Source organism: Aspergillus lentulus (genome assembly GCF_001445615.1).
Source record: "Aspergillus lentulus DNA, contig: Alt01, strain: IFM 54703, whole genome shotgun sequence".
Lineage (NCBI taxonomy): Eukaryota > Fungi > Ascomycota > Eurotiomycetes > Eurotiales > Aspergillaceae > Aspergillus > Aspergillus lentulus.
In genome coordinates this window covers 4,024,952-4,048,320 of record NW_028322123.1, presented here as the reverse complement: position 1 = coordinate 4,048,320, position 23,369 = coordinate 4,024,952, and the positions used below count along the sequence as shown (strand labels likewise).

The 23,369-nt window shown below is 47.7% G+C and overlaps 7 protein-coding genes across 7 annotated transcripts; 4 read left to right on the top strand and 3 right to left on the bottom strand.

Annotated features, from left to right (window-relative positions):
- Positions 1 to 31: 31 nt before the first annotated feature.
- On the bottom strand, positions 32 to 5,443 carry ALT_1252 (uncharacterized protein; the record flags this gene model as incomplete). The annotated part of the gene is made up of 8 exons (XM_089599119.1): positions 32 to 278; positions 780 to 1,009; positions 1,120 to 1,271; positions 1,322 to 1,928; positions 2,003 to 2,406; positions 2,454 to 2,591; positions 2,659 to 3,117; positions 3,409 to 5,443. 8 exons carry the CDS (start codon positions 5,441 to 5,443, stop codon positions 32 to 34), a joined length of 4,272 nt encoding a protein of 1,423 aa, XP_089456783.1.
- Positions 5,444 to 6,675: 1,232 nt separating this feature from the next.
- Positions 6,676 to 8,343, top strand: ALT_1251 (uncharacterized protein; the record flags this gene model as incomplete). The annotated part of the gene is made up of 2 exons (XM_089599118.1): positions 6,676 to 6,990; positions 7,780 to 8,343. 2 exons carry the CDS (start codon positions 6,676 to 6,678, stop codon positions 8,341 to 8,343), a joined length of 879 nt encoding a protein of 292 aa, XP_089456782.1.
- Positions 8,344 to 10,887: 2,544 nt separating this feature from the next.
- Positions 10,888 to 13,299, bottom strand: ALT_1250 (fungal specific transcription factor domain-containing protein; the record flags this gene model as incomplete). The annotated part of the gene is made up of 6 exons (XM_033563356.2): positions 10,888 to 11,395; positions 11,454 to 11,609; positions 11,661 to 11,862; positions 11,911 to 12,075; positions 12,134 to 12,342; positions 12,401 to 13,299. 6 exons carry the CDS (start codon positions 13,297 to 13,299, stop codon positions 10,888 to 10,890), a joined length of 2,139 nt encoding a protein of 712 aa, XP_033419247.2.
- A 747-nt stretch (positions 13,300 to 14,046) lies between these two features.
- On the top strand, positions 14,047 to 15,633 carry ALT_1249 (sugar porter family MFS transporter; the record flags this gene model as incomplete). The annotated part of the gene is made up of 2 exons (XM_089599117.1): positions 14,047 to 14,520; positions 14,572 to 15,633. 2 exons carry the CDS (start codon positions 14,047 to 14,049, stop codon positions 15,631 to 15,633), a joined length of 1,536 nt encoding a protein of 511 aa, XP_089456781.1.
- Positions 15,634 to 16,038: 405 nt separating this feature from the next.
- Positions 16,039 to 17,209, top strand: ALT_1248 (inositol 2-dehydrogenase 4; the record flags this gene model as incomplete). The annotated part of the gene is made up of 4 exons (XM_089599116.1): positions 16,039 to 16,087; positions 16,138 to 16,409; positions 16,472 to 16,939; positions 16,994 to 17,209. 4 exons carry the CDS (start codon positions 16,039 to 16,041, stop codon positions 17,207 to 17,209), a joined length of 1,005 nt encoding a protein of 334 aa, XP_089456780.1.
- Positions 17,210 to 18,309: 1,100 nt separating this feature from the next.
- Positions 18,310 to 19,291, bottom strand: ALT_1247 (inositol oxygenase; the record flags this gene model as incomplete). The annotated part of the gene is made up of 2 exons (XM_033563359.2): positions 18,310 to 18,366; positions 18,425 to 19,291. 2 exons carry the CDS (start codon positions 19,289 to 19,291, stop codon positions 18,310 to 18,312), a joined length of 924 nt encoding a protein of 307 aa, XP_033419250.2.
- A 590-nt stretch (positions 19,292 to 19,881) lies between these two features.
- Positions 19,882 to 23,144, top strand: ALT_1246 (sugar phosphate isomerase/epimerase family protein; the record flags this gene model as incomplete). The annotated part of the gene is made up of 3 exons (XM_033563360.2): positions 19,882 to 20,858; positions 21,542 to 21,878; positions 21,924 to 23,144. 3 exons carry the CDS (start codon positions 19,882 to 19,884, stop codon positions 23,142 to 23,144), a joined length of 2,535 nt encoding a protein of 844 aa, XP_033419251.2.
- Between the last annotated feature and the right edge of the window lie 225 nt (positions 23,145 to 23,369).

Below are 23,369 nucleotides of genomic sequence, written 5' to 3'. Positions count from 1 at the left end.
TAAGATCGGCCCGGTGGAGAAAGCCATTATATTAGTGTTGAGGCTTGAGCTTGTTCCAGATAAACTCCAGGATGGCGAGATTGCCGACCCTAGTGGCGATGTGGATCTCAGTCCTATTGAACTCGTCCATGAATCCTTTGATATTATATTCATAGAGTAGCTGGACGATGTCCAAGCGCTGGTGCCTGATAGCCATGCTGAGCGGCGGATCACTATAAGGCTCATCTGGGGAGACGTTGCGGTTGAGCAGGTGGCGGGTGGTGGCAAGGTTGCTCTTCCTTATAGTAGTTCTCAGGAGTTCATCTGGCCTGTCTGTTGCCATTGCTCTGTCTATGTCTGCCATATCTGTGTTTATGGTGTGTCTCTACTCCGACGTTGGTGGATGAGAAATGGTTGAAAAATGAGGAAAAAGGATGGACGGAATGGTGGGGTTTAAGCAAGTCAGATTTAGTGGGTACAACTACTGACTACAATGTGATCAATCACGCATTCACATTTCGCGCCTCAAGATGGCTTATGCTGAGAGAATTTGAAAGTATAAATGATTACCATGCAGGAAGCTAGTTCTGGTATATCTAACAATAGAATGACTAGGATACCGTGATGGAGCATGTTTACGCCTCTAGAGATAGCACTAGAGAGAACCCTAACATGACTTCCATAGTATAATTGCCATCAGACTCAAAGTAACAAGATAATCTAGACTACAGCAATGCACTGCACATTTAGTAGCTTCTATCTATCCACCATGGATATATGTAATTTGCTGCGGCACCTACTCTGTCCATCCCGCCATGATCTCCCTCTCAACCATGAGGAAATTGCGATTCATTCCTTCCCTGAACTGCTGATACTGAGACGTATGGAACTCCAAGGGATTGTCGCTGCCGGGGTAGATCAGTCTGAATGCTTGAGCCCCCAGATATCCCTGGTCATACAGAGTACGCGCGAATTCCGCCAGTTCGGTTGCGTAATAATGGTTGCCCGCAGCACTCGGGGCAGGGGGCCCCTGGATCCTGCATGTATCTTGAGATCAAGAACTGATACTCCATAGTCGTAGTAGTATAGGTGATTGGGGTCGCGGGGCTCAACGGTGGCGGCGTTCGGCTCAGTACTGACTCCGTCATCAGTCTTTGGGGGAGGCGGGGGATCTCCTGCGCAGCAGTATGCCTCCCAGCGAAGCCCGCAGTCGCCTGCATGCATTCCTAGCCGGGTTTGTCCTTCGGGGCAGGAGCTCTCGCAGAATGTCTCCGCTCTCAGGAATTGGTGGCCTTCTTTTGCCACGAGCACTTCTTGAACTGCCAGGGCACCTTGCCCTTACAGCAGAAGCTCTTGGCTCCATGTGTACACGTCTGCTCTCCGCCAGCGCTGTTGGAACCGGCAAAGACAAACGTCGGATAATCGCTGGGGCAGTCTTTATGACCGCCGGACGAGGAACACAGGCCCGCGCTTCCCACCCACTTGCATTCACCGTAGGGGGCCGTAGATGGCGTGACAGTCTGGCAGTTTGGGTAGCCCAGCGTGCCGACTTCGACCTCACCGTCCTTGCACCCGGGGCTGCAGTTCCCGTTGTGTTTCGGCATACCGCGCCATTGACAGCTGGGCAGGTCCACGTCGCCTGGACAGCAGAACTTGCGGGAATCCTGACCCGAGTAGCAGTAGGTCTCGTCAGTCATACTGAGAGTGTCGCTATCTGCGCGCCTGATCCATTTCCACCCGGCGGGACAATTCTCGCCGCAGTTGGTCCAACGACATACGTCCACATTGCTGCCGGCACTGTCATTCCTCTTGGTCAATGTCGACGGAACTGCGCTCGCGGCAGAGTATGAAGTCAGCTGCATTCGTTTCTTCCCAAGGCCGGTCATCAGCCCTTCGGCAGAGGTCGACTTATGATCGTCATGGCTGATCTCCCACACCATCACGGCCCCCTAGCACTGCGATTTTGCAAAATCGCCGCGGATCTTGAAGGTGTCTGCGTCCTCATACGACACCCACTGGTCACCCAGTGGATCGCCTTGACGGCATCCTCTTCGTAGAACCTGGGAGTGAGGCCATTCTCATTGATTATAGTCTGGATCTCGGAATTGAGGAGGAATCCGACTGTGCTGCTGCACTGACCTGCATTGCCACCAGACTTGTATGTGCAGCCCGGTTCGAAGCAGTCTGGTGATGAGAGGGTAAAACTGCGGCTGTAGTACGCCAGGCCCATTGTTACCTTGGCCGGCTTAATATCATTGCGCCAGATCAGGTCTAGTGCCCCCTTGATCTCGGTCAGGTTCGTGTGGGGATTCAGGAATGGTCCGACCCAGGTATTGTTCTGGTCCCAGGTGCTGTGCATACTATAGGACATGGCATTGAACCAGTTGATCGACTCCTGCAGTCTCTTGATGTCAAAGTGTTGGAGATCTATAGTGGTTAGTAGGCCAATAACGTGCCATGAATGGGTAGCATACACCAGTAACTCGCAGGGAGGGTCAGTGTCAACCTGTACTTCTTTCCACTGCTCTGGAGCTGAGAGCGCAGGTTCCTCATCCACTTTGGGAAATTGTCAATCTTTCTGACCACTGTGCTCTTCCGCAACGGGATACTCCCTGGGCCTTGTTAGTAAGGTGTATAGCCTCAGCGGAAGGATGGGGAATTACCAGTTGATATCCACACCATCAAAGCCGTACTTTGACATCATCGCAAGTAGTGACTTGGCAAACTTCTTCTGATTCTCCTCGGATCCTGCGATATCCGAGAATGTACTCTTCGTCGGCTGATCAGGATCGTTGAACAGCCATCCACCCAGAGCAACCCAGATCTCAACACTCGGCTGCTCCAGCCGCAGACTGCGCATCCGCTCCCAGAGCACATCATCCCACGGCTCCGCCTCAACCACCTCAAAAGTCTCCGGGTTGATGCTGGCAAAGGCAAAGTTGACATGCGTGTAATACCCGGCGGAGATATCCTCGGGACGGAAATACTCACAGTGTCGCTTGATAGACCACTGCTCGCAGTAGCCAACCACCCGGTCGATACTGCCGCTGGCAGCATCACACGACGGGCGCTTGATGGTATCCTTTTCTCCACAGAACTCCTTGGTTGTGCCACAGAAGCCGTATTTCGAGCAGCAGACTTATCAACCTTCAATAATTACTATGACCTAAGGAGGATCGCATTTGCCCAGTACAATTCAGATAGTTTAATAGTGCCCTAGACAGGCAAGGTAGCTCTGGGTGACAATTCACCAGCATCACTAATTACGATGTAGTACCATTTCTTTGGAGGCATGCGAAGGTTTTGTGAGGAAAGAGGAATCGACGACAGCCTGTAAAACCTGTTGTATCTAATAATTTGGAGAAAAACCATCAGTTGCGACCACTATGAAATCTTGGAACGTGTATTCCCCCGTGCCACCGCCACTACGCAACTTCTCCATGGCTTTTTCTCTCTCCAAATTTGTTTTCTTCTGGACCTCAAGAGATTCCTGTATAGTCATGGGCAAGTCTTCCGTCTCCAGGCGTAGCAGTGGTGCTCCATGAAGATTATTGGACATCTCCATTGTCTTGGGCCACCAGTCATGCTGCTGAGGTGGAACGTTTCTGGTGGAGCAGATCCGGTAATGAGGATCTACTAGGTGAATCGTAATATACCGAAGGTGGCCTGGTCTCGAAGAATCAACCAGCGAGAATGGTTCAGCCTTATAACGTAAGGTGTTGGGCCAGGCGAGTAACCGGCCATTGCTGGTAGTGGCAATGGAACCTAGATCCTGGAGCGCTTGCGGAGGAGATGGAGGTGGTCTCGCAAAGTAGTCCCAATGTGGGATATCCCAAGCCAGCTCAATCTTGTTCGGATGGAACAAATTGAACTCGTATTCATTCAAGCGGGCCTCTTGTTGAAAGGAGATTCGGGCCCCGTCAATGTTATCAACATCATAGTAGCACACAGCAGTCGCCACAATTCGCTCATTCAACATACCGGCTACTTGGAAGTCAGAGTCTCCTTCGTAAAAAGGTCTGTCCGGCGTCAGATCAACGCTTGACACTTTAAAAATGACCTGAAGACCGTCCCCAATGCCTGTCAGATTAATGCAGTAGTACTCATGGTCGGGAATTGGGTCAAAAGGCTGGTTAGGCTCAGAGATGTTCACACGAGGCATCACCGGCCGACCGGTGTTTTTTCCTCGCTTCCATTCCTCGTATGTGAAACTGATGCCTGGCTCGGGAAGTTCAAAGACATTCCTACGGCGAATCTTCTCCTCCACAGCTTTTATCAAAGTTTTGGGCGAGTTCCACTGTTCATCCGTCAAGCTGCCGAGAATATCGGCGGGGAATTCGTCTGGCGTTTTGTTCACACGAAGGCCCTTCAGGTTGTCGTATTTGGGGAGAGCAAGGTAAGGCCTGACTTTAGCACAGAGCTCACTCCACTGTTGGTCGGTGAAGGCTGATCTTGGGGAGCGGTACAACGCGATCAGATCATTCCGCTTCTGAATTGCTTCCTCTTTGTGACGCTGGGGTATATCATAAGTACGAATCCGCATTGGCTTTCTCCCTTGGGTTCCGATGACCAATACCTCATTCCAGAGGGGAATCACTTGAGCAAGGAGTTCTTCGAACGCCTTGTATGCTCCATTCTGTGTCCAAGGAAGGTTATTGATGTAAGAACCAATCCTTGGGCGCCCAGGTCCGTCTTGGAATTCCACTTCGCAAGGAAGCCACTGAAACTTGTCAGAGAAGAACGATGCTTTTGTTTCTCCCCGCTCATCGTCTCTATGGCCATAGGGGTTTTCATAGTCAGTTTTCGGTGTGAGAAAATCAAAGGAATCCTGAGGAGGTATCGTCGGGCGAGGAAGTTTTCGAACGCTGGTTTGAAGTGAGGGCCCGGCAGGATCAAGCCAGTGCCGTCCGCCATCGACAAGGACATTGGTCCGTTCGTATACCAAGGGATGTAATGACGGATCAACCAGATGGCGTAGCGGACTGGATTTGCCCGATTCATCAAACGAAGCTGTCTGGTCGTCAAGCAGTGGTTGCAATTCCTCTCGTAAGTTTTGTAGAAGACTATATGACACTAATCTGTCTGATTTGGCAACAGGTGAGTCGCCATCTTTGATAGTAACGTAATCCGTCCGCTTGAACTCCCAGGCCTTGTCTTTTAGCTCGGCCAGACACCATTCCCACGCCCTTGGAGTGAGATCGAACGTAGAAAAGGCCTTTCGCTGCCATTGTTCCATTATTGGCACATCCGATTCGATAGAATCTTCCCAGCCAGGCTGTTCCGTGACATACTCCATGAAATGAAGCATTGACATTTCAGGCTTGGTCAACCGCGGATCCCGCCGCCAGTCGGCTACCGCATGTGCGAAACGCTGACCGACGGGTAGCTCATGATGCAAAGGGATTCCACTCATCCCAGGGACACGTAGCGGGCCATCGCTACGGTTACTGAGTTCAAAATGCATCCTGCGCCAAGAGAGGCTGGTCATAGGCCGGAAGAAGCAGCGCCTCAAGGCAGTTGCGCGCCCCTGCTGCCACAATGTAATTCGAGAAAATGGCGCTGTCATTTGTATCGGCTCTTAAAGAGCAGGAGTAGGCAACAGCAAATGTTACAGACTAGGGATCAAAGAACTACTACATGTGCTGGGCCTGACGGTTGGGTTTTTCGAAGGCAAACTAGGGGCAACGAAAACAGGCTTCGGGTGATAAGAGTGCTAAATAAGCCAGGTAGGTATCGAGTAAGTACCGGTATTGTAAACGGACGTTAATTTCAATGGGCGTCAATATCTAACCAAGAAATACCAAGGAGACTCGGAAAGCTTCTCTAGGTCTTGGACGGACCCAAGTATTTAATGAATGTCGTACTTTAGCGCGATGGCTCCAACATAGTTCAGGGTCTCTCGATCGCTCCCCTAAACCAACGCAATTTACAAGATCAACCGGTAAGTCCCCCATTGGCCGGGGCTGGAAACTCACAGTGTGGGATGTAACCAAGGATCCGGCCAAGACAAACCGTTAGTGACTAGGCTGTCTAGCTTCTATATAGTACGACTACTAGTACCAATGTTGTGATTATCGCGTTTCGATGTTTGAAATTGTGGAAGAATAGAGCGATTCCTATATTTTCGCTAGTGATCAAAATGGAGGTATGACCGGCGCTATCAACCAAGGATCCGAAGTCGCATGTGAGAGCAGTGATATCGAGAGGCTAAGAGTGATGGTAGTACATGATTTCCGGCATCCTGTGCGAAAATATGCTCCTTATCGCACTACAATATTCTTCCGAAATCAAACAATGCAAGGTACCAGACCTGTCACAAATGAATTCCCAAATTGCAGGAATCTCGACGGCTTACTCCGTACGTCCGGAGCATCCCGTACGGGACTATCTCCGTCAGACTGTAAGCGAAGAAAGTCAGGTCTAATGCAATCCCACTCTTATGCCTGAGTTTTTTGGCATGATAGACAAGGGGAAAAATACGAAAAAATACGATGCTTTCAGTCTGCCAAGCTGCGATCTCACTTCAAGCACTCTTCGTTTCTCAAGACTACCTTACTAACATATACCTATCTCCTATACTTCTCATCCGCGTCAACAGCGTACCAGGGGAAAACAAAGACAAGAGCGAACCACTCCTCAGAAATAGTATTATCATCGTCAGCGGCATTTTGGCTTCTTGCCATTGCCAGTATTCAGATGACTTCCGCATCCTGTTTGAATTACATCAAACACGACACCATCGGCCTCTTCAGTGGCGCACCCCTGGCTTTCGGATACGACTATGCCACAGCATCCGACTGCGCTTTCAAATGCGAGAAGCTGGAAGGTTGTCGTGCATGGCTGTATGTGGCCGGAGGGAGCTGTGAATTGTATCGCAATGAGGCAGTGGGAACAGCAAGCAGTCCCAATTTCTTCTACGGAGTATGTGGTGCTCCTGCTTCGAGCGCACCGGCATCCACACCAGCTGCATCAGGATCTGTTTCTGCTACGCCTGTTTCCCAGCTCGTAAAGGTGCGTATTTCTTAATATCAAGGAACAACGGCCTTACTTCCGGTGCTTGGCGGTATGGGATCATGGCTAACGTCATGGATTGTCAATAGATCAAAGATACGTTATCCCATGAGGCGAAGCTCCAAAAGCTTAAGCAGCACCAGCGGCATCACCACTAATTCCGAATTGGGGCCTAGTCTATTTTGGCAGCTAGTGGATATCACGATGTGCTCAGAATTAGTCCACATAATGGGTTCTCATGCGTAGGAATGTTCTGTCAGCCAAGGTGCAGGAATATCAACCCCTAAGCAACTTCACTGAATGTCGGGAGCCTGGAAAGGACAACCACAGTTTTAAAAAAGAAAGTTCAAAAAATAGGAGAATGACAACTTATGATTGTAGGCTGGTAGTACGAGAAACCCGACACCGATTTGTCTTTATTTTAATGCCTACAGGGCAGCTAAGACTTGTGAAATCTACATGCATCCAAAGGCGTTGAAAGGGACTCAAGTAGATGAAGCTGAGCTCAGGATATCTGTGCCCATCACTGGTAGTGATTTGCTTTGTTGAGTGGTATTGCAACAGATTTAACTACGTCTAAAAAGCACCATCAGTGTAAACATTATTCATCCAAAAGTCCCTCTAAGAATGGGCTGGATTGTGGTTTCGTCACCAGTTGATGCAACCTATATTTTGACTCTTGAACTAGTGCAGGGATTGCAATGCTCTTTACTCCGTTGAAATGCTAGGATTCTGGAATATGTATTCAATGGACTTCACTCCATAGCCATTCCTCTATCCCATCCAAAGGATATCATCACCAAGGCTCTGTTTGGCATTCGGAGTCTCAATACGACGATTGCCCTGACGCAGCTCGAGATCAACGCGGAAACATGGACTGGTGTTTTGGACGATGTGATCCAAACCATCCCCACGACTATCTTTATTGTTCAGCAAGCCATTGATTCTATGAAAAACGTCGTGAAGATCGCAGATGACTACGACGACGAGAAGGAGAAGCGATTGGTTGAGACCATCCTTGGCGTTGTGCTTCTGGTCCTGCCATTTGAGGGCGAGCTGGATTATTTCACGGAGAGCATGGTCGTTTTGGGTCGCATGGTACGGCTTGCTACTGATGTCGGCCTCGTAGGGACGACCATATACAGCGTTGTTGAGGATCCATCGTTGGCTCCCTTTACGATTCTCACGGCCCTGATGGGAGGTGCCAGAACACCCGAGACATTCGGGACCACCGCTGCTGCGCGGCGGAAGATGACTGACGAGAATATTGACGCTTTGGGGCCAGTGTTCAAAAATATCAATATGAATTACCAGAGCGTGGCTGGACAATGCAGGAAAGAATTGAGTACATAGCATTCTCGCTTAGATCGGTTACGAAAAGATCATTTCTGTATTTAGAATTCATCGAAAGATCAATTGCTCAGAATTGATGGACATATGAATACAAGGTTACTTTTTTACATCATTCAGTGGGCTCGGTAGGCCGTGTTCGCGATATAATGTTATACTCCAATCTGAGCGGGAAGCATAATGTTGGCCACTCCTCAATCATCCATAGTTTCTGATATAAGGGCTATATATAACTATCCCCTTCGGTTATAATAACCTTAGGAGAAGGACTTATAGAAGGGACTATATAAGGACACTTACTACTATTATATCTAGTGCTCTTAGTTTAGTTCTTTCTATTTAATGATAATTATTTACTTAGGTATAAGTTTACTAGTCTAATTTATCAGTTACTCTCTACTATTAAGTATATATACTTAATAGGCCATGCTTCTATCTTTACTATTATTATTCTTATATTATCTCCTAAATTATCCTTAATCTATAGGATTATATGAATATAATATTAGGCTACCAGATCAGTAGACGTCAGGCAAGTATCAGATATAGTCTAGGGACTATATTACCCTTTAGGAGTGAGGTAAATTACCTCACTCCTAAAGTTAGTAACTAGTAGGAAGTAGGAACAGCAGAGACAGATCCCAGGGACCAGGGTATGACAAGTAGAAGAGTTATTAGTAGCTATATTATAGACTATCTCTATATTCTAGGGGACTCATATAAGATTTTAATTAGAAAAGGTTAGAGGAGAAGTATAAGAGAGCTTATAGATAAATAAAGTACATCTACCTTATTAACCTTATTAATTAATATAGTAGTCCTATTAGTTTTCCTTATAGTATATATTTCTTTTCTTCTACACTGTGTATTATAAGTCTGGCTGGTTCAGCTGTTGAGCTAGCTGCTAGCTATAGGCCTCTTCGACCGATCGGCCTGCCCTCGTGGGGTATTCGTCTATTTGACCGTGGGCGTTTCTGGTGTTTCTTCTCATCCGCTGCGCGTATATTGGTGTTCTCCTGCGCAAGGAGTGCTGCGTTATGTAATGTTAGCACACAGCCCCTGATAATCTGATCTAGTATAAGTATTAATGGGGTCGGGGGCCTATTTGCCTGATGCTTTAGTAGGGCCCTTGGTAAAGAGCTGAACTAAGGTTCTAAGCATTTATGGGGTGAACTGACCAGATTTAGCTAGATCTGCTGCTCGGCGGGCTTCCTGGTGGTCTTAGCGTTCGTTAAGAGATATTAAGTATTAATAGCACCCATTTCTGCTTGAATTGGCTTATACCACTAGCTATGGAGCTATTTAAACAGTATCTGGTTGAAGGGTTTCTAGCCACGCGCGGTGGTAATTAGCTAAGGAATCAAACTTGTCAATACAATTATAGAGAGTCCTGGCTAAATCACTTAGCAAAGCAACCATACTCTCGCTTAAGCACTCTACACCACCCAAAATCAAGAGGTTGTAGTAGTTACAGAGAGTACACAGGCATTCAAGGTGATATTCAAGTGTAGAACTCGCCCGCGCATAGAAAGCAGAGAAAGAGTAATCTAGAATAGAGCGGAATAATCTGGACATGCATCTATCAATGTAGAGATGTGTATTAACACATCGTGACTAACCAATGGAGCATTGCATAGTATAGCTTCACTGCAGATCTTGCCCTCCTAGTAGGCCAATTTCTGCTTGAGGAATTGGTGGCATGGTTTATGGCTGAAGAAAAGGGTACTGAGACAGAGACGCGAATTCGGATGATGTCTAAGTCAACCAGCACGTATGATATTCCCTTTAATTATTATTCCATGGCTCAGCTTTAGCATTAGTTGTTTATGTCGATGCTCAACATACTTAATGAATCAAATCATCCCTCGATACCCCCAGAGGTAAACGACTCTGGTTCATCAAGCTGGACTTAGATGTGGATGACAGCTTGCGACGCGTCGAGTAGATTCTGCTCAAGGACAAGCAGTTTCAAGAGTCACTTGAGAGCCAGGCATGTGAAATCCAGATGCCGTTCTGAGCGGAATTTTCTTCAGCAAACGATTACCAAAGAAGACGCATGTGGCCAATATTGCTTTGCATAAGCTCGTCTGGTACCTTGTATGACATCCTAGGAAGCTCTGTTAGTCTTGCTACTTTGTGTATTTGGGGTAGATCTCTAGCTAGGCTGTGATCCAGCTGGGAGATATAAGGTCCATGGAATAACTGAGTTGATACTGTTACTAAGACTATAGGTTGATTACTAGGAAGCATTGGGCAGGGTTAAAAGAGATTTAGTGCTAGAAGCAAACGTTGTGGACTGGCTGCATATAACAAAACTAACGTATGGAGATAGCATACCCTGTATATAACAAAACTAACATATGGTATATAGCATACTCCGTACATGATTCATCATATTCCAAGGTCCAAAAATGATACACTTGCTTACCTGCCGCTGTAACGATCCAAACCATCAGCATATAGGTAGAATCAAAGATATCCTGACGATATCTTTCGCAGAAGAGCTTCCGCCTCTGTCCTAAGCATACCATCCAAATAAAGGTCTATCTACAAAGCCGGATCAAGGAGAACAGGCGCCATCTGATGAAGTCCGCTAGCAGTCCTTAACCGTTTCTGCGGAGGATACAACACCCCGTCAGCCTGCTGTGGCAGTTTATTAGACCGCGTCCGTAGATCCCATTGACGCTGTAACCCAACTAGAAGGTCCTTTGCTCTCTGGGCGCTTTTCCAGGAGAGAGTGAACTCATCCAAGGCTCTGAAACATGTCGTTAGATACAGTGAGATATTGCCCTGGGAGCGGGAGGGGTAATTCGAGACGGCAGCAAATAGGAGGAATAGGATGGCCGAGGACGTGATGGAAACAGCTTGTACATTGATTCGACGCAGTGTGTAGCGAGACTCATACATATTGAGGATCTTGGAGATTGCGATGGCCGATTGGATGCACATTTCGCGGGCGTGCGTGTATCCGGGTCCTCTTGGTGGTTGCGGTTGTAGTTGACTTTTTGATATCCATGGTCTGTGGGCGTAGATCATGTTCTGGTGGTATTGCATGCTTTGGTGCCGGTTAGATTGGAGGAAAGAGAGATATGGCAAGAAAACAGGTTACATACTGGAGAAGCAACACATGCGGAGGGTATGGGGAGGTGACGTCGTCAAGGTCAATCTGTAAAATAGGCGGAAGGGTAGCTTTCCACTTCTGGAGCTCGGCGACAATTTTCGCATTGAGCTCTTGAAGAATCTCTTTTGAGATACTGGAGGTACCGTATCTGTTGGAAATGTCAATCGGGGCCGGAAGTGACCTTGACAGAGATTCTTACAGGATATACCCGCATGGGGCCATCAGCTCGCAGAGGGAAACTAGTTGTTGGCTGATTGCGTCTTTGATGTCCAGCAAGCCAGAGTCGTGGCTGGCAGAAGACGACGGCTCGCCAGGTGTCCACCCGCAATGCCCTCTGGAACCTGCTTTTTGACGGGGCTTTTCAACCGTCACATCCTCCATGCTGGTGCGAAAGGGTCTACCTAAATGGAATCCTAATTGGCTACCAAATAGTCAGGACAACTACGTACTCAAGTAAAGGTCGTGGGAGGAGATGACGAACTGGTCAACAATGTATGCAGTCCAGAAGACAGTCCTGCGAAGGTCTGCGTCGGCAGCTGAGATCATCCCTGCAGACACATAGCTGGCCATGTCAAGGTGCAAAGCAAGATCGAATGCCAGCCTCAAAGCCGATCCTTAGGCTGCAAGTAAGTTTTTCTGAATGAAATCATCGAGGTTCCCATGTGGACTTACCGCTATATAGCCACCCTCTTGCATCTTTTCCATTTCCAACTTCGTGGCTGCTCAAGATGACCATTGCTTGAATGGTTGCAACACAAGGAGAATCTAATTCTGTTTCAAGTATTGACTTGGCGCGATCGGCAAAAAACTCAACAAGCGTCTTTGGGAACGTGATAACAGTCGGATGGTATCGAGATTCAAAAGCGCTACCAAGCGCACACCTTGTTGCAATTGTCAGCGTGGGTCCTTCAGAGAGCATTGGCAATAGAACTGACTCACATTGCATTCCGCAGTGCCTCTGAATAGAAAGGAGTCTTTTCCATGTTTTTCCACTTTTCCTTTGCTTCTTCGTAGATATGTCGATCAACGACATGGAATGACGGGTCCTGCCAGGTGAAATAAAGGTCGAGCAGATGTTCTTCTACATCCGCAGGGATTTCTTCCTCTGACCCATAATGGTCGGCGAGGTTTGCCTGATCGGGTTCATAATTGTCTGAGGATGGCATCTCCCTCAAATTAAAGGTGGAGGTCGGGCCATAAAACCGTGTCTTCCCTCCAGGGCCGATTTTCAAGGTACCAACCCGGTCGGAGATCTCATCAACCAGGCCTTCGATGTCGGATGCGCTGGCCGGTTCCTTGAGAAGGGTAGAGTTACTTTCGCTATAAACAGTTTCGATAGATTCTGCCTGGGCTGTTGGTGGTATAGCAAGTCCATCATTGGGCGAGTAGCCCAAGGTAAATCGTTGTTGTTGCGTGTCGGATGCAGAGGGCGTAATGTGTGTACCGAAGTCTAGGTCAAAAAGCCACGCGTTGAATATACTTCCCGGGCTGTCTTCTCTCAAGAGAGTCAAGACTGACTGATCTCCTTCAAGTGCAATGATTGAAGATTCATTATGTTGCGGAATTGACGACAGCGGCGAATCCGGTAAACAGTGACCTTGCTCACTTAAGGGCGAACTGGTAGCATGTTGTTGATCCAAGTTCCGACCCCTGAAGCCTTCGAAAGAGACATGAAATGGGGCCATCGTAGAAGTAGGTAAAGAATACTCGGTATCCTTGACCGTTCTTGGAGACTTCATCGTTGCATTACTCGGAGGTGGTATTGGGCTGACGGCTTGCTTTGTCATTCCAAGGGTGTCCAGAATGTTTTGCAGGGTAGCACCCTTATCATCAGACATTTCTGGGGGCTGAAGGCCATTTTCATGGATAAATTGACACAGTTGATCGACTCTGCAGGTCAGCAGCTCTATTGCGACACGAAGAGGTAGCCTATCATCATGGTCAACTCTTAGTCTCAAGATGGCCCATCGCGATCGCATGGTCAGTATCATGATCTCACTTTCTCTTATCAAAAGCTTGATAACAGCATTCTTTGCTTTTGCTTGCGCAACGGGAGCAAGATGGTACTTCACCATCACACTGTTATTCTTTGAATTAATTTAGCAAAGAGTAAAAAGTCGTGGCAGGGAATACCTTCACTTTCCTCTCCCGACATGAGATGCATGCCATGGCGGCATGTTGTCGCTTCCCATACTGTTTCATAGAGCTCATTATTGTGCCAGACTCTGTCGAGAGGGAAACGGCAGGAGCGGAATGCAAACGAGGCTCAAAAATCTGGGGTATGCAGACTACCCCGCAATGGTGGTCGTAGATTGTGGAGTTGGGGCGGTTCGCCTGTTTCTGCAGATCCAATCGGTCATAAACCCGGCTCAGCTTAGTTGTAGCAAATGAGTTTCGGTCAATGGATTCCGGGAAGTTTCTCTTCAGATTGGATTGCGTTCATATTATTGCATCCCACCGGGCTAATATAAATCTAATATGAATCGAATAGTTCGGCATTGCCTGGATGGACTTTGGATTGGACCTGCTATCTCGCTTTTTCTCGTAACTGATACCACCGCATCATCCATTTAACCGTTTGTACGATGTTCCTACAGGACGCGCAGGGAAAAGCGCTTCAGTATGGAATTACTGCCGCCTGCGGTGCTGGGTTTCTTCTCTTCGGCTATGACCAGGGTGTTTTTGGTGGCCTCCTGGACAATGAACCCTTCCTGAGGACCTTCGGCTTTCCGGGGGCTACGATTCAAGGTCAGATCGTGGCAACATACGATATCGGCTGCATTACTGGAACACTCGTGTCCATGTATGCCGGCGACAAACTGGGTCGCAGAAGATGTATTCTCATCGGCTGCGCGATTTTGATCATCGGTGCAATCCTCCAGACGGCGTCATATTCCCTCGCGCAGATGATTGTCGGCCGTGTGGTCGCGGGAATCGGAAACGGAATGAATACCATCGCTATACCTATCTGGCAGGCAGAAACTGCGCAGCCGAAAGATCGGGGCAAACTCATCGTTTTTCAGCTGGTCACGAATATTTTTGGCATTGTGATCACAAATGTAAGTACTCATCAGCCTCAATGACCAAACCTAATTGCTCACTAGACGTAGTGGATGAACTATGGCTTCACCTTCATTCCGCACTCAGATGTGAGCTGGCGGTTTCCTCTGGCATTCCAGTGCTTCTTTGCCATCATCACCATTGCCCTAGTCCATGTCACACCGCAGTCACCTCGGTGGCTTATTATGAAGAATCGTGTTGGGGAGGCACAAAATATTCTCGCTAGGCTGTTATCAAAGCCGGATAATGATCCTTTTGTTACCAATGAGATTCAGAATCTAGTTGCTGCTGTTCACCATGAGGCTGAGGTGCAGGAGTCGGTGGCCCTGAAAGAAATTCTCACTTGGAAGAGTAAGCAGCAAACACTTCGCCGTATGCTTCTGGGAGCTGGTACCGCATTCTTCCAACAGATGGGAGGTACCAACGTTATTGCATATTACCTCCCCGTGGTTCTTACACGATCAGTGGGTCTGAGCAGTCGCATGGCTTTGATCTTGTCCGCCGTGGACTCCATGTCGCTCATGTTCTGGGGCTCAATTGCAGCTCTCTTGATCGACCGTGTTGGGCGAAAGAGGCTAATGCTCATGGGAGTGGCTGCCAGTAGCGTTTGCTTTGCTCTTGTTGCTGTGGGCTTGCGATATGGTGGCCCAGACAACAAGGGGATGTCGATCATGGCTGTGGTTTTCATTTTTGTCTACTACGTCTTCTACGGAATGTCGCTGCTCTCGATTCCCTATATATACCCTGCCGAGATCAATTCTCAGAGAATGCGCAACATCGGCACATCCTTTGCCACCACTGTCAATTGGCTTTTCGTCTATGTTGTTGTTGTGGTCACCCCTACCGCCATCCAAAGTATCCAGTGGCGGTATTATATGCTCTACGCCATTTTCAACTTTTGCTTCATCCCACTCATTTACTACTTCTACATTGAGACTGCGACATTATCTCTTGAACAAGTTGATCGGCTCTTTGAAATCAAGCACAATGCAGGAAATGACATGAGTTGGGCAGACGCAACGCGAATCGCTCGTACTGAGAGTGATGATTTGCAGGTGTGTGGGGAGAAGGATGGCATTATTAATGCAGAGCACTGCGAAATTGCTCCCTGAACAGACATGGCCAAATCCAAATACGGTCGAGAGGGATACGGAGTGGGTTGGTTTGGGAACATATACTTTGGACCTCAATGTACATCCAGTACTTAGTAAGGAGTACATAGCTCTGCCAATTGTCGTTTCGTTTGATTTCTACTTACCTCGGATCTATTTCCCCGCTCAACTGGTATAATTCAGGACATTGGGAGTCAGGTACTCATGACCAGACTATTCGTGGCATTCGTATACTGACATCGGACATTGAAATCCGAAACATTAGCTAAAGGTCCCACACCCAAACTACACAGGAAAAATGGGCTTCGTTATGTATATAGCCTTGACCCCCGTCCTCACCTTTTCTATGTCTCTTGAAGCTCTTGGAACATCTTGTTTCTTCCTCGATATCCCACATTCGCAATAATGGTCGCCCAAAAACTTCGTGTCGGTATCGCGGGCCTTGGCCGTATGGGTAGGCCTTCCCACCCCCGTGTTATTGGCAGTATATCTTAATATAAACAGGCAAGCGGCATGCCATCAACTTCCATGAGCTCACTGCCCGTGCAAACGTGGTAGCTGCCAGTACTCCCGATTATAATGAGCGTCAATGGGCAGCAGAGAACCTTCAAGGGGTGCAAATCTTCCAGGACTACGATGAAATGCTTGAAAAAGCTGATCTGGAAGCTGTTGTGATTGCGAGCGTCACCGCTGTGCATGCAGAGCAAGCTCTGAAAGCGATTAAGAGAGGCCTTCATGTTCTCTGCGAGAAGCCATTGAGCATTGATGCTGAAGTGGTACGTTGACTTGCCACTTATCCTTGGGAAGATTGGATGTTGACGTGCGATACTTGGCATAGGCCCAATCCGTGGTCTCCGCATACGAGCAGTCTCTTAAAACATACCCGCAGCAAAAAGTGATGTGCGCCTTCTCTCGTCGTTTCGATGCGTCGTACCGCGAAGCTCATGAGAGAGTCAACAAGGGCGAGTTTGGATCACCGGTGCTTTTCCGGTCTCAAACAGCAGATCTGTATGATTCATCAGGATTCTTCGTCGAGTACGCGAAGACAAGTGGTGGTATTTTCGTGGACTGTTCCATTCACGATATCGACCTCATGCTTTGGTTCCTGGGAGAGAATCGCAACATCAAGAGCTTGCAGGCAGTTGGTGTTTGTGCCGTTCATCCGGGGCTAGAGGCGACCAACGACCGGGATAATGCAATCGCGACTGTGGAGTTTGAGGGTGGAAAGATGGCGGCCTTGTATTGTTCGCGTATGATGGCGGCTGGACAGGAGGACACCTCAGAAATCATCTGTGAGAAAGGTTCTGTGAGGGTGAATATGCAAGTAAGAAAGAATCATGTTGAAATTCATGACTCACAGGGGGCCAGACGTGAGCTGCCACGGCATTATTATGAGAGGTTTCGGGAAGCATTTATCACTGAGGCTTATGATTTCACAGCTTGCTGCCTGGATAACACCCCACCTCCAATAAGCTTGCAAAGCTCAGTCAAAGCGGTTTCTATCGGGCAAGCATTGCAGCGAAGTCTGATTACCGGTGAGAAGATTTACTTTGATGGACGAACCATCAAGAACTAGATTGTACCTCTGACTTCTCAGTACCGACCTGTCCTATGGTTTTCATCAGGTGCACAGAGGAGCTCATGCTTCCTTGCCAAGATAGTTATGCCATTTTTTATATTCCACTCCAAGAACAAATACTACGTAGACTTTCGTGTAGATCCAAATCAGCTTCGTGATGTGGGTGTTTGGAAAGTTGATTAACACTTTACTAAATTACTGAGAACCTTAAGGGTTGCAAGGTTGTCTCAGACGTTTCTATCAACGTCCCTGTTCTCTTCCGCTCAGAAAAGCTTCGCTGACACGGTCAACCAATTGGAGCTTGTATATCTAGGTGCTCGACTGTCCGGGCGGTGTTAGGTCTCCGAGCACCAATCAATGCAATATCATGATTCATGACTATGAGCACCCCGCATTCCGGTGCTATCTCCTATTGGACCCCATAGCTGGGGAGAATTGCCGCGGAAGTGCGTAGCAATATACAGGCCAATAGAATATATTTCATTTCCCATCATGACAACATTGCAGCTGCACAGGAATATAATTTCCGACTGCGACTGCCCTACTTCCTAATGGAAAAGCTTAGATGAGCAGAGATCGCCTGTGAGCCCAATCTCCATGAAGAGATCTTGCCACTTCGCCTCAGCTAACAGACTACTACTGAATAGCCGATTGCCATATTGTGAGTGCAAGCAAAGTGTCCCGGCCTAGAAGTCGATGTATCTGTACTGGCTTTTGTCAAATAGAGCCCAAGATAAGGCATCTCGGAAACAAATCTCTCTGCTGTAACCCGTTCAATCATACGAGGGTGCTTCTGAAAACTACTGAAACAGGGCATGAACATCGGGCAGTCTCCGCCACTGTATCCTGACTGACTTGATTTTCAAATGCTATATGAGAGGCAGCAACGCTGAAGAGTGTCAATATTAAGCCTTTATTTCTACGAAAACGAATAGCATACTGCCAAGGAATTGAATTGGTCCTAAGCTCTAGCGAGTAAACTAAAAGCATAGATTGAGATGCCCCTGTTGTCCATTTCAGCGGCCTGGATACTTTGCATCCATGTCATACAGACATAAACACTCCAAACCTAAAGCGAAATTCATGGAGAGGAGATTTCACCATCTCAGAACCTTTGCTGGGAAATACTCGTCAATGAGTTCGAGATAGTAAGGCTAGCATCACGTTAGCACACAGCTGTGAAAGGTGGTGTTATTTAGAAATGATTCTCACCTTCAACTCTTCAACATTTGGCATCTCATCACTCTTGGAGTACAAGTCATATGGATTGAAGGCCCGTACAGCTTCAAGCATCTTTCTGTCATGCTCATTCATAAACTCATGATAGGCGTTCTCACGATGCCATGGATAAAATGAGTGGTACCGAATCATAGCAAGCCCCTCATCGGGAATGGTCGACTGATCCTTAACAATATGATAAAGGTATTCATCATGTCCCCAAGACAGCATGACGTTCTCTAGACCACAGCCAGGGGAGTAAATGCCGAACTTGGTGCTGTAGATCGGGTTGTTGAAATCCTCATTCTTCTTGAAAGACTCAGTCCCGAAGATGATTCTATCATCAAACGCACACCCGACGGGGAAGGTGTCTCCCACAACGTCCCATTGGCCCTGAGCACCGAAGAAGAAAAGGAGCTTGCCAAGATCATGGATCAACCCAACAAGTTGCATCCAGCGTGGCTTGCCCTCTTTGCGGATAGCTTCAGCGGACTGGAGCAGGTGTGTCATTTGGGATTCTTGGGTGTCGGGGTCACATTCATCAATGAACGTGTTCAGTTTCTCCATTGCTTCCCAAACAGTCATGCGCGCGCGGGTCTTATTGTGGAAGTCATTACGGGCCTTCAAGTTGAAGGCCACTGTTTGTAGGGTGTGCTGCTGAGCATAGAAATTCCTGACACGGTCACAAGCATCGTTGAACTGGCGGAAAGTTGTCTTGTCCTTGGCTTTGTCGAATTCAGACTCTTCGTACAGGTCCTTTGCCGCTTGCTGTGCGTTTGCCTTGAGAACATTGACGGCGTCGATATTGTCCGAAGTGGCTTCAATGTTTGTCGAAGATGGATGAAGGACAGCGGATACCATTTTAAAAACGCTTGATTGCCAACGTAATATGGAACAAAACTGCAGAGAGGAGTGATGATTTCAAAAATGGATAACGATTCAACTGAGCTCGCGTCGAACATTGTGCTGGATTTATAGGATCTATCATCATCGTGCTTGAATCAGTAGTAGGATGCGGAAATCGCTTTCCAGGAGCAGCCTTTCGAAATTGAAAGCATTCTGAGTGTGTTTGAGAAGACAGTGTCACTTCAGGCCTTTGGAAATGCTCCAACCTCTGGTGGCAGAAAATCATGTCCGGAGAATAACACCCGCAATAACGTGAGACCACCGATGTAAGGAAAGGTGAAAGAACCTGTTTTCCATGTAGGAAACCTGTACCCTACGGATGACTATGATGAAATCTGAAATCTTTATGTTCGCGTCCTAAATGACTTCACTTTGAGAGTCCTGTAGTCAAAAGACCAACTAGCCTCTGTCTCATCTGCCCTGCGGAGAACAGAATCCGAAACCCCGCATTTGCTCCTTGTTATAGATATATTGCGTGTAGCTTTAATAGAAGTCCCGCTTTGATTTCTTCACTTATCTTTCAGCAGCCGAAATTTTTGCACAACATGCTCTCGAATAAATTGGCTATCGCTAGCTTATCTCTAGGCCAGCACCCTTCTCATCACCTAGACCACAAAATTCAGGCTGCGGCAGAAGCCGGATACAAAGGCATTGAGATTGTCTATTTCGAGTTGGAAGGATTTTCTCAAGCTCAAAACATCTCGATTCTCGAGGGCGCTGAGAAGATCCGCGTGTTATGCCAGAAACTCAACTTGGACATTCTCTCTTTGGCACCATTCGAGAATTACGAAGGAGACAGATCGCCTCTTAGTGACAGATTACAGAAGGCCAGACATTGGGTTAAGGTCGCTAGAGTCCTTCACGCGTCATATTTGCAGATTCCTTCAAATTACAAACCAGACGCTATCGGCGACAAAGGCGTGGTCATCAGTGAGCTACAGCAGTTGGCTGATATCGGAAGTGCGGAGCAGCCGGTTGTATCAATTGCGTATGAGTATTTGTCCTGGGGAACGCACTGCTCCACATGGGAGGTCGCTCTGCAATATGTCAACGAAGTCGATCGACCAAACTTCGGGCTATGTCTAGATACGTTTCATGAAGCTACGAAGCTATGGGGTGACCCTTTCGCTGGGTCGGGGCGCTTCCCTGACTCTGATAAATCTCTTCGTGAATCACTCAATCGCTTTGTTTCCAATTGTCCTGTTGAGAAGATATTCTTTCTCCAGCTGTCTGATGGCGAAAGATTCGATCCTCCATTCTCCAAGGGTCACCCGTGGTTTGTCAAAGGGGAGGCGCCGCAATTTACTTGGTCAAAACATGCACGACCATTTCCTCTGGAGCATGACCATGGCGCCTATCTGCCTATTACCGACATTGCCGAAGCTTGGATCCTTGAGATTGGTTACAAAGGCTGGGTGTCGATGGAGATCTTTGACCGCCGCATGAGGGATAGGCACAGTCAACCAGAGTCTGCTGCAATGAGGGGAATGAAGTCATGGAGGACTCTACAGAAAGAGCTCGAGTATGTATCAAAGGCATAGAACTGCATAGGCGCAAAAAAAGATTTTGTGCAATACCTGTCTAGAGACCCACGATTAACCACTGGTAGTTACATTTAGTCATGTGTATATAATTTCGAGTGTCATAGTATAACTTGAAGTTATGGAATGAGAAAATTCCCATACACTGGACAGTAACATACACAAATAATACTTAAGCTTTTTTGTGCTGTATGGTTGAGAATGAACATATACCTTCACTTCTCATAATTGCCATACTTGCGTAGGGGGCGTTCCAGTTACATACTCCATGTAAATGTGTATCTTACATACTGCAGTACGCTACTGTAATAGGTAATACGTGCAGCAAACAGTGTCGAAATCCAAAAGTCCATTGTGTAGAAACAGTCCGCCGTAGCAAGCGTGGGGGCGGGACACAAGGCTTTTCCTCAGGGTAACGTGCTGGTCGTCATGAAGAACTCTTTTCCTGTCAATGTCCTCCCACCACCATGCTCTTACTACTTCCATATGAACTACAGTTGAAAGTTATAGACTTCATTTCCCCAAGGGACCTACCCTCCTTCTCATCGAGCTGTAAATATCTTCAGGAACTCTGTCGCAACCACCTGCAAGAACACAAGAGATACCGAAAATGGCAATCTGAAGTCCTCTGCTCTTTGACTCCATCAAACATCCGCCGGTGCAGAACGAATGAGGCCTTTAGCAAAGGTGCTCCGCGATTGTTGCTCGAGATCGCCCAAAGTCCCCGCTTGGCCCCGTACGTGGAGGAACTGTCCTCGGAGCCCTTCGATTGTCCACAGGGACTATGCTTGACCTGGGATTCGAGTTTACAGTGCATTAGACGGCTTGTTCAAGCATCACGCATCGTGGAGTATGAAGAAGTGTGGGACTGGATGCATGCAGTGGCCACTGGGACCGGGGGAGCTGCATTGGCACTTGCCCTTGGGCAGCTGACAGAGCTGAAGAGTATGGAATTAGAGGTGAACGCCTACGATATTATCTTTCCCTATGTCCCCCGCGCCGTAAGTAGGCTGGCAACAAGGTCTTATAGAGGACTCCAGGATCAGCCCCTGTCGAGTTTGACTGACGTGCGAGTCAACTTCCTATCTTATGACCACGACGAGGAAGAAGGCGACGATGAATGGAATGGGTCCGAAAGTAGTGAGGATAGACGAGAGCAACGGTTACAGGCAGTTATCGGCGAGGATCACTTTCAGCAGATCATCCGCCTCTTAACTGCGTTGGCTCGATTGCCAGCTCTTAAAAACCTCTCTCTCTGGGACTACTACTCACAGCCAGTTTGGCAGGAAGATATGAGCGCGCAAAGCTCCATCACGTATGACTGGGATGATGCAATGGACCCGGCGTATCCCCTGCCACCCGCAAACTCCGGTCTGGAATCAGTCGTTGTGGATCGAGGAAACGTCTCCAGTCGCGCCTTGTCCAGAATTATCGGCGGATGTTCCAGCTTGAAGCAATTCAAATATATGGTCTTCCACACGCCAGAGGTATTTGGAAAACGCCTTGGAGATGGACCATATCGAAACCCTCTACCCGAAATGAGTATTGAGGCCGTGTGTATAGCATTGCTTACCCATACCAAATTTAGCTTACGACACCTCCACATCGAACTCATGGAGTATGGTTCCATTTGTGGCTGTCGCCACGAACCCTGCCTGAAGCCATACCGTCCCTATATGTCGATCAACCCAATCGCGCCGCCAACGACAAACTGGAGATGGAATGAATTTACCCGGCTAGAGCGGCTCACCCTTGACATTGATCTGTTTAGCAATCTTGAAGGAAGCGGATGGCTCCCGTTTGCACAGACCCTTCCCGCTTGCATTCAGCACGTTGTAATTCTCGCTCCTCGCTGCCCTCCAGGAGCGGATACGCTGGACTTTCAGAACATGTTTCGTGATTTTAACCCACAGAGCTTTCCAAAGCTTCGGTCAATTAGCGCGTGGCATCGAAATTACAAGGACTCTCATGAACTCGGACACAATGGAGCAGAGCACATTTTGGTTGTCTATAGACTAGCGCTTGAACGCGCTGGAATACGGGCAGAGGCGAGCACAGAGTACGCACTGGGCAGCGATTACTTTGCAAAGCGGAAAAAGCCTTATTGTCACTGGTCACGAGGGATTAAAATGAATCAGTTTGGGATGGATGACTACAATCTATATGCGTTGCCCGAGACGGACCTCAGGGGGAGAGTAGTGTTCGGGGTGTACCATACTGACAGCAGTGGCGACGTCTACACTGGGATTACAATAGAAAAGGCCTAGGAATTACCTGTCTATGAACACAGAGAACATGACTTTCATTTGTTGATCATGCCTACAAGGGCAGGTGTAGGTAAGCGCATGAACTTCAAAATTATTAATATCTCATGTATCGTCATTGAGAACTATATACAAGCCAAAGGAATCTCTCGGGAGCATCGCACGCCGAGATCAACGGGTATCATCCGACTGATGATCTGCTTTAATTTATACTCCTTTAATATATCT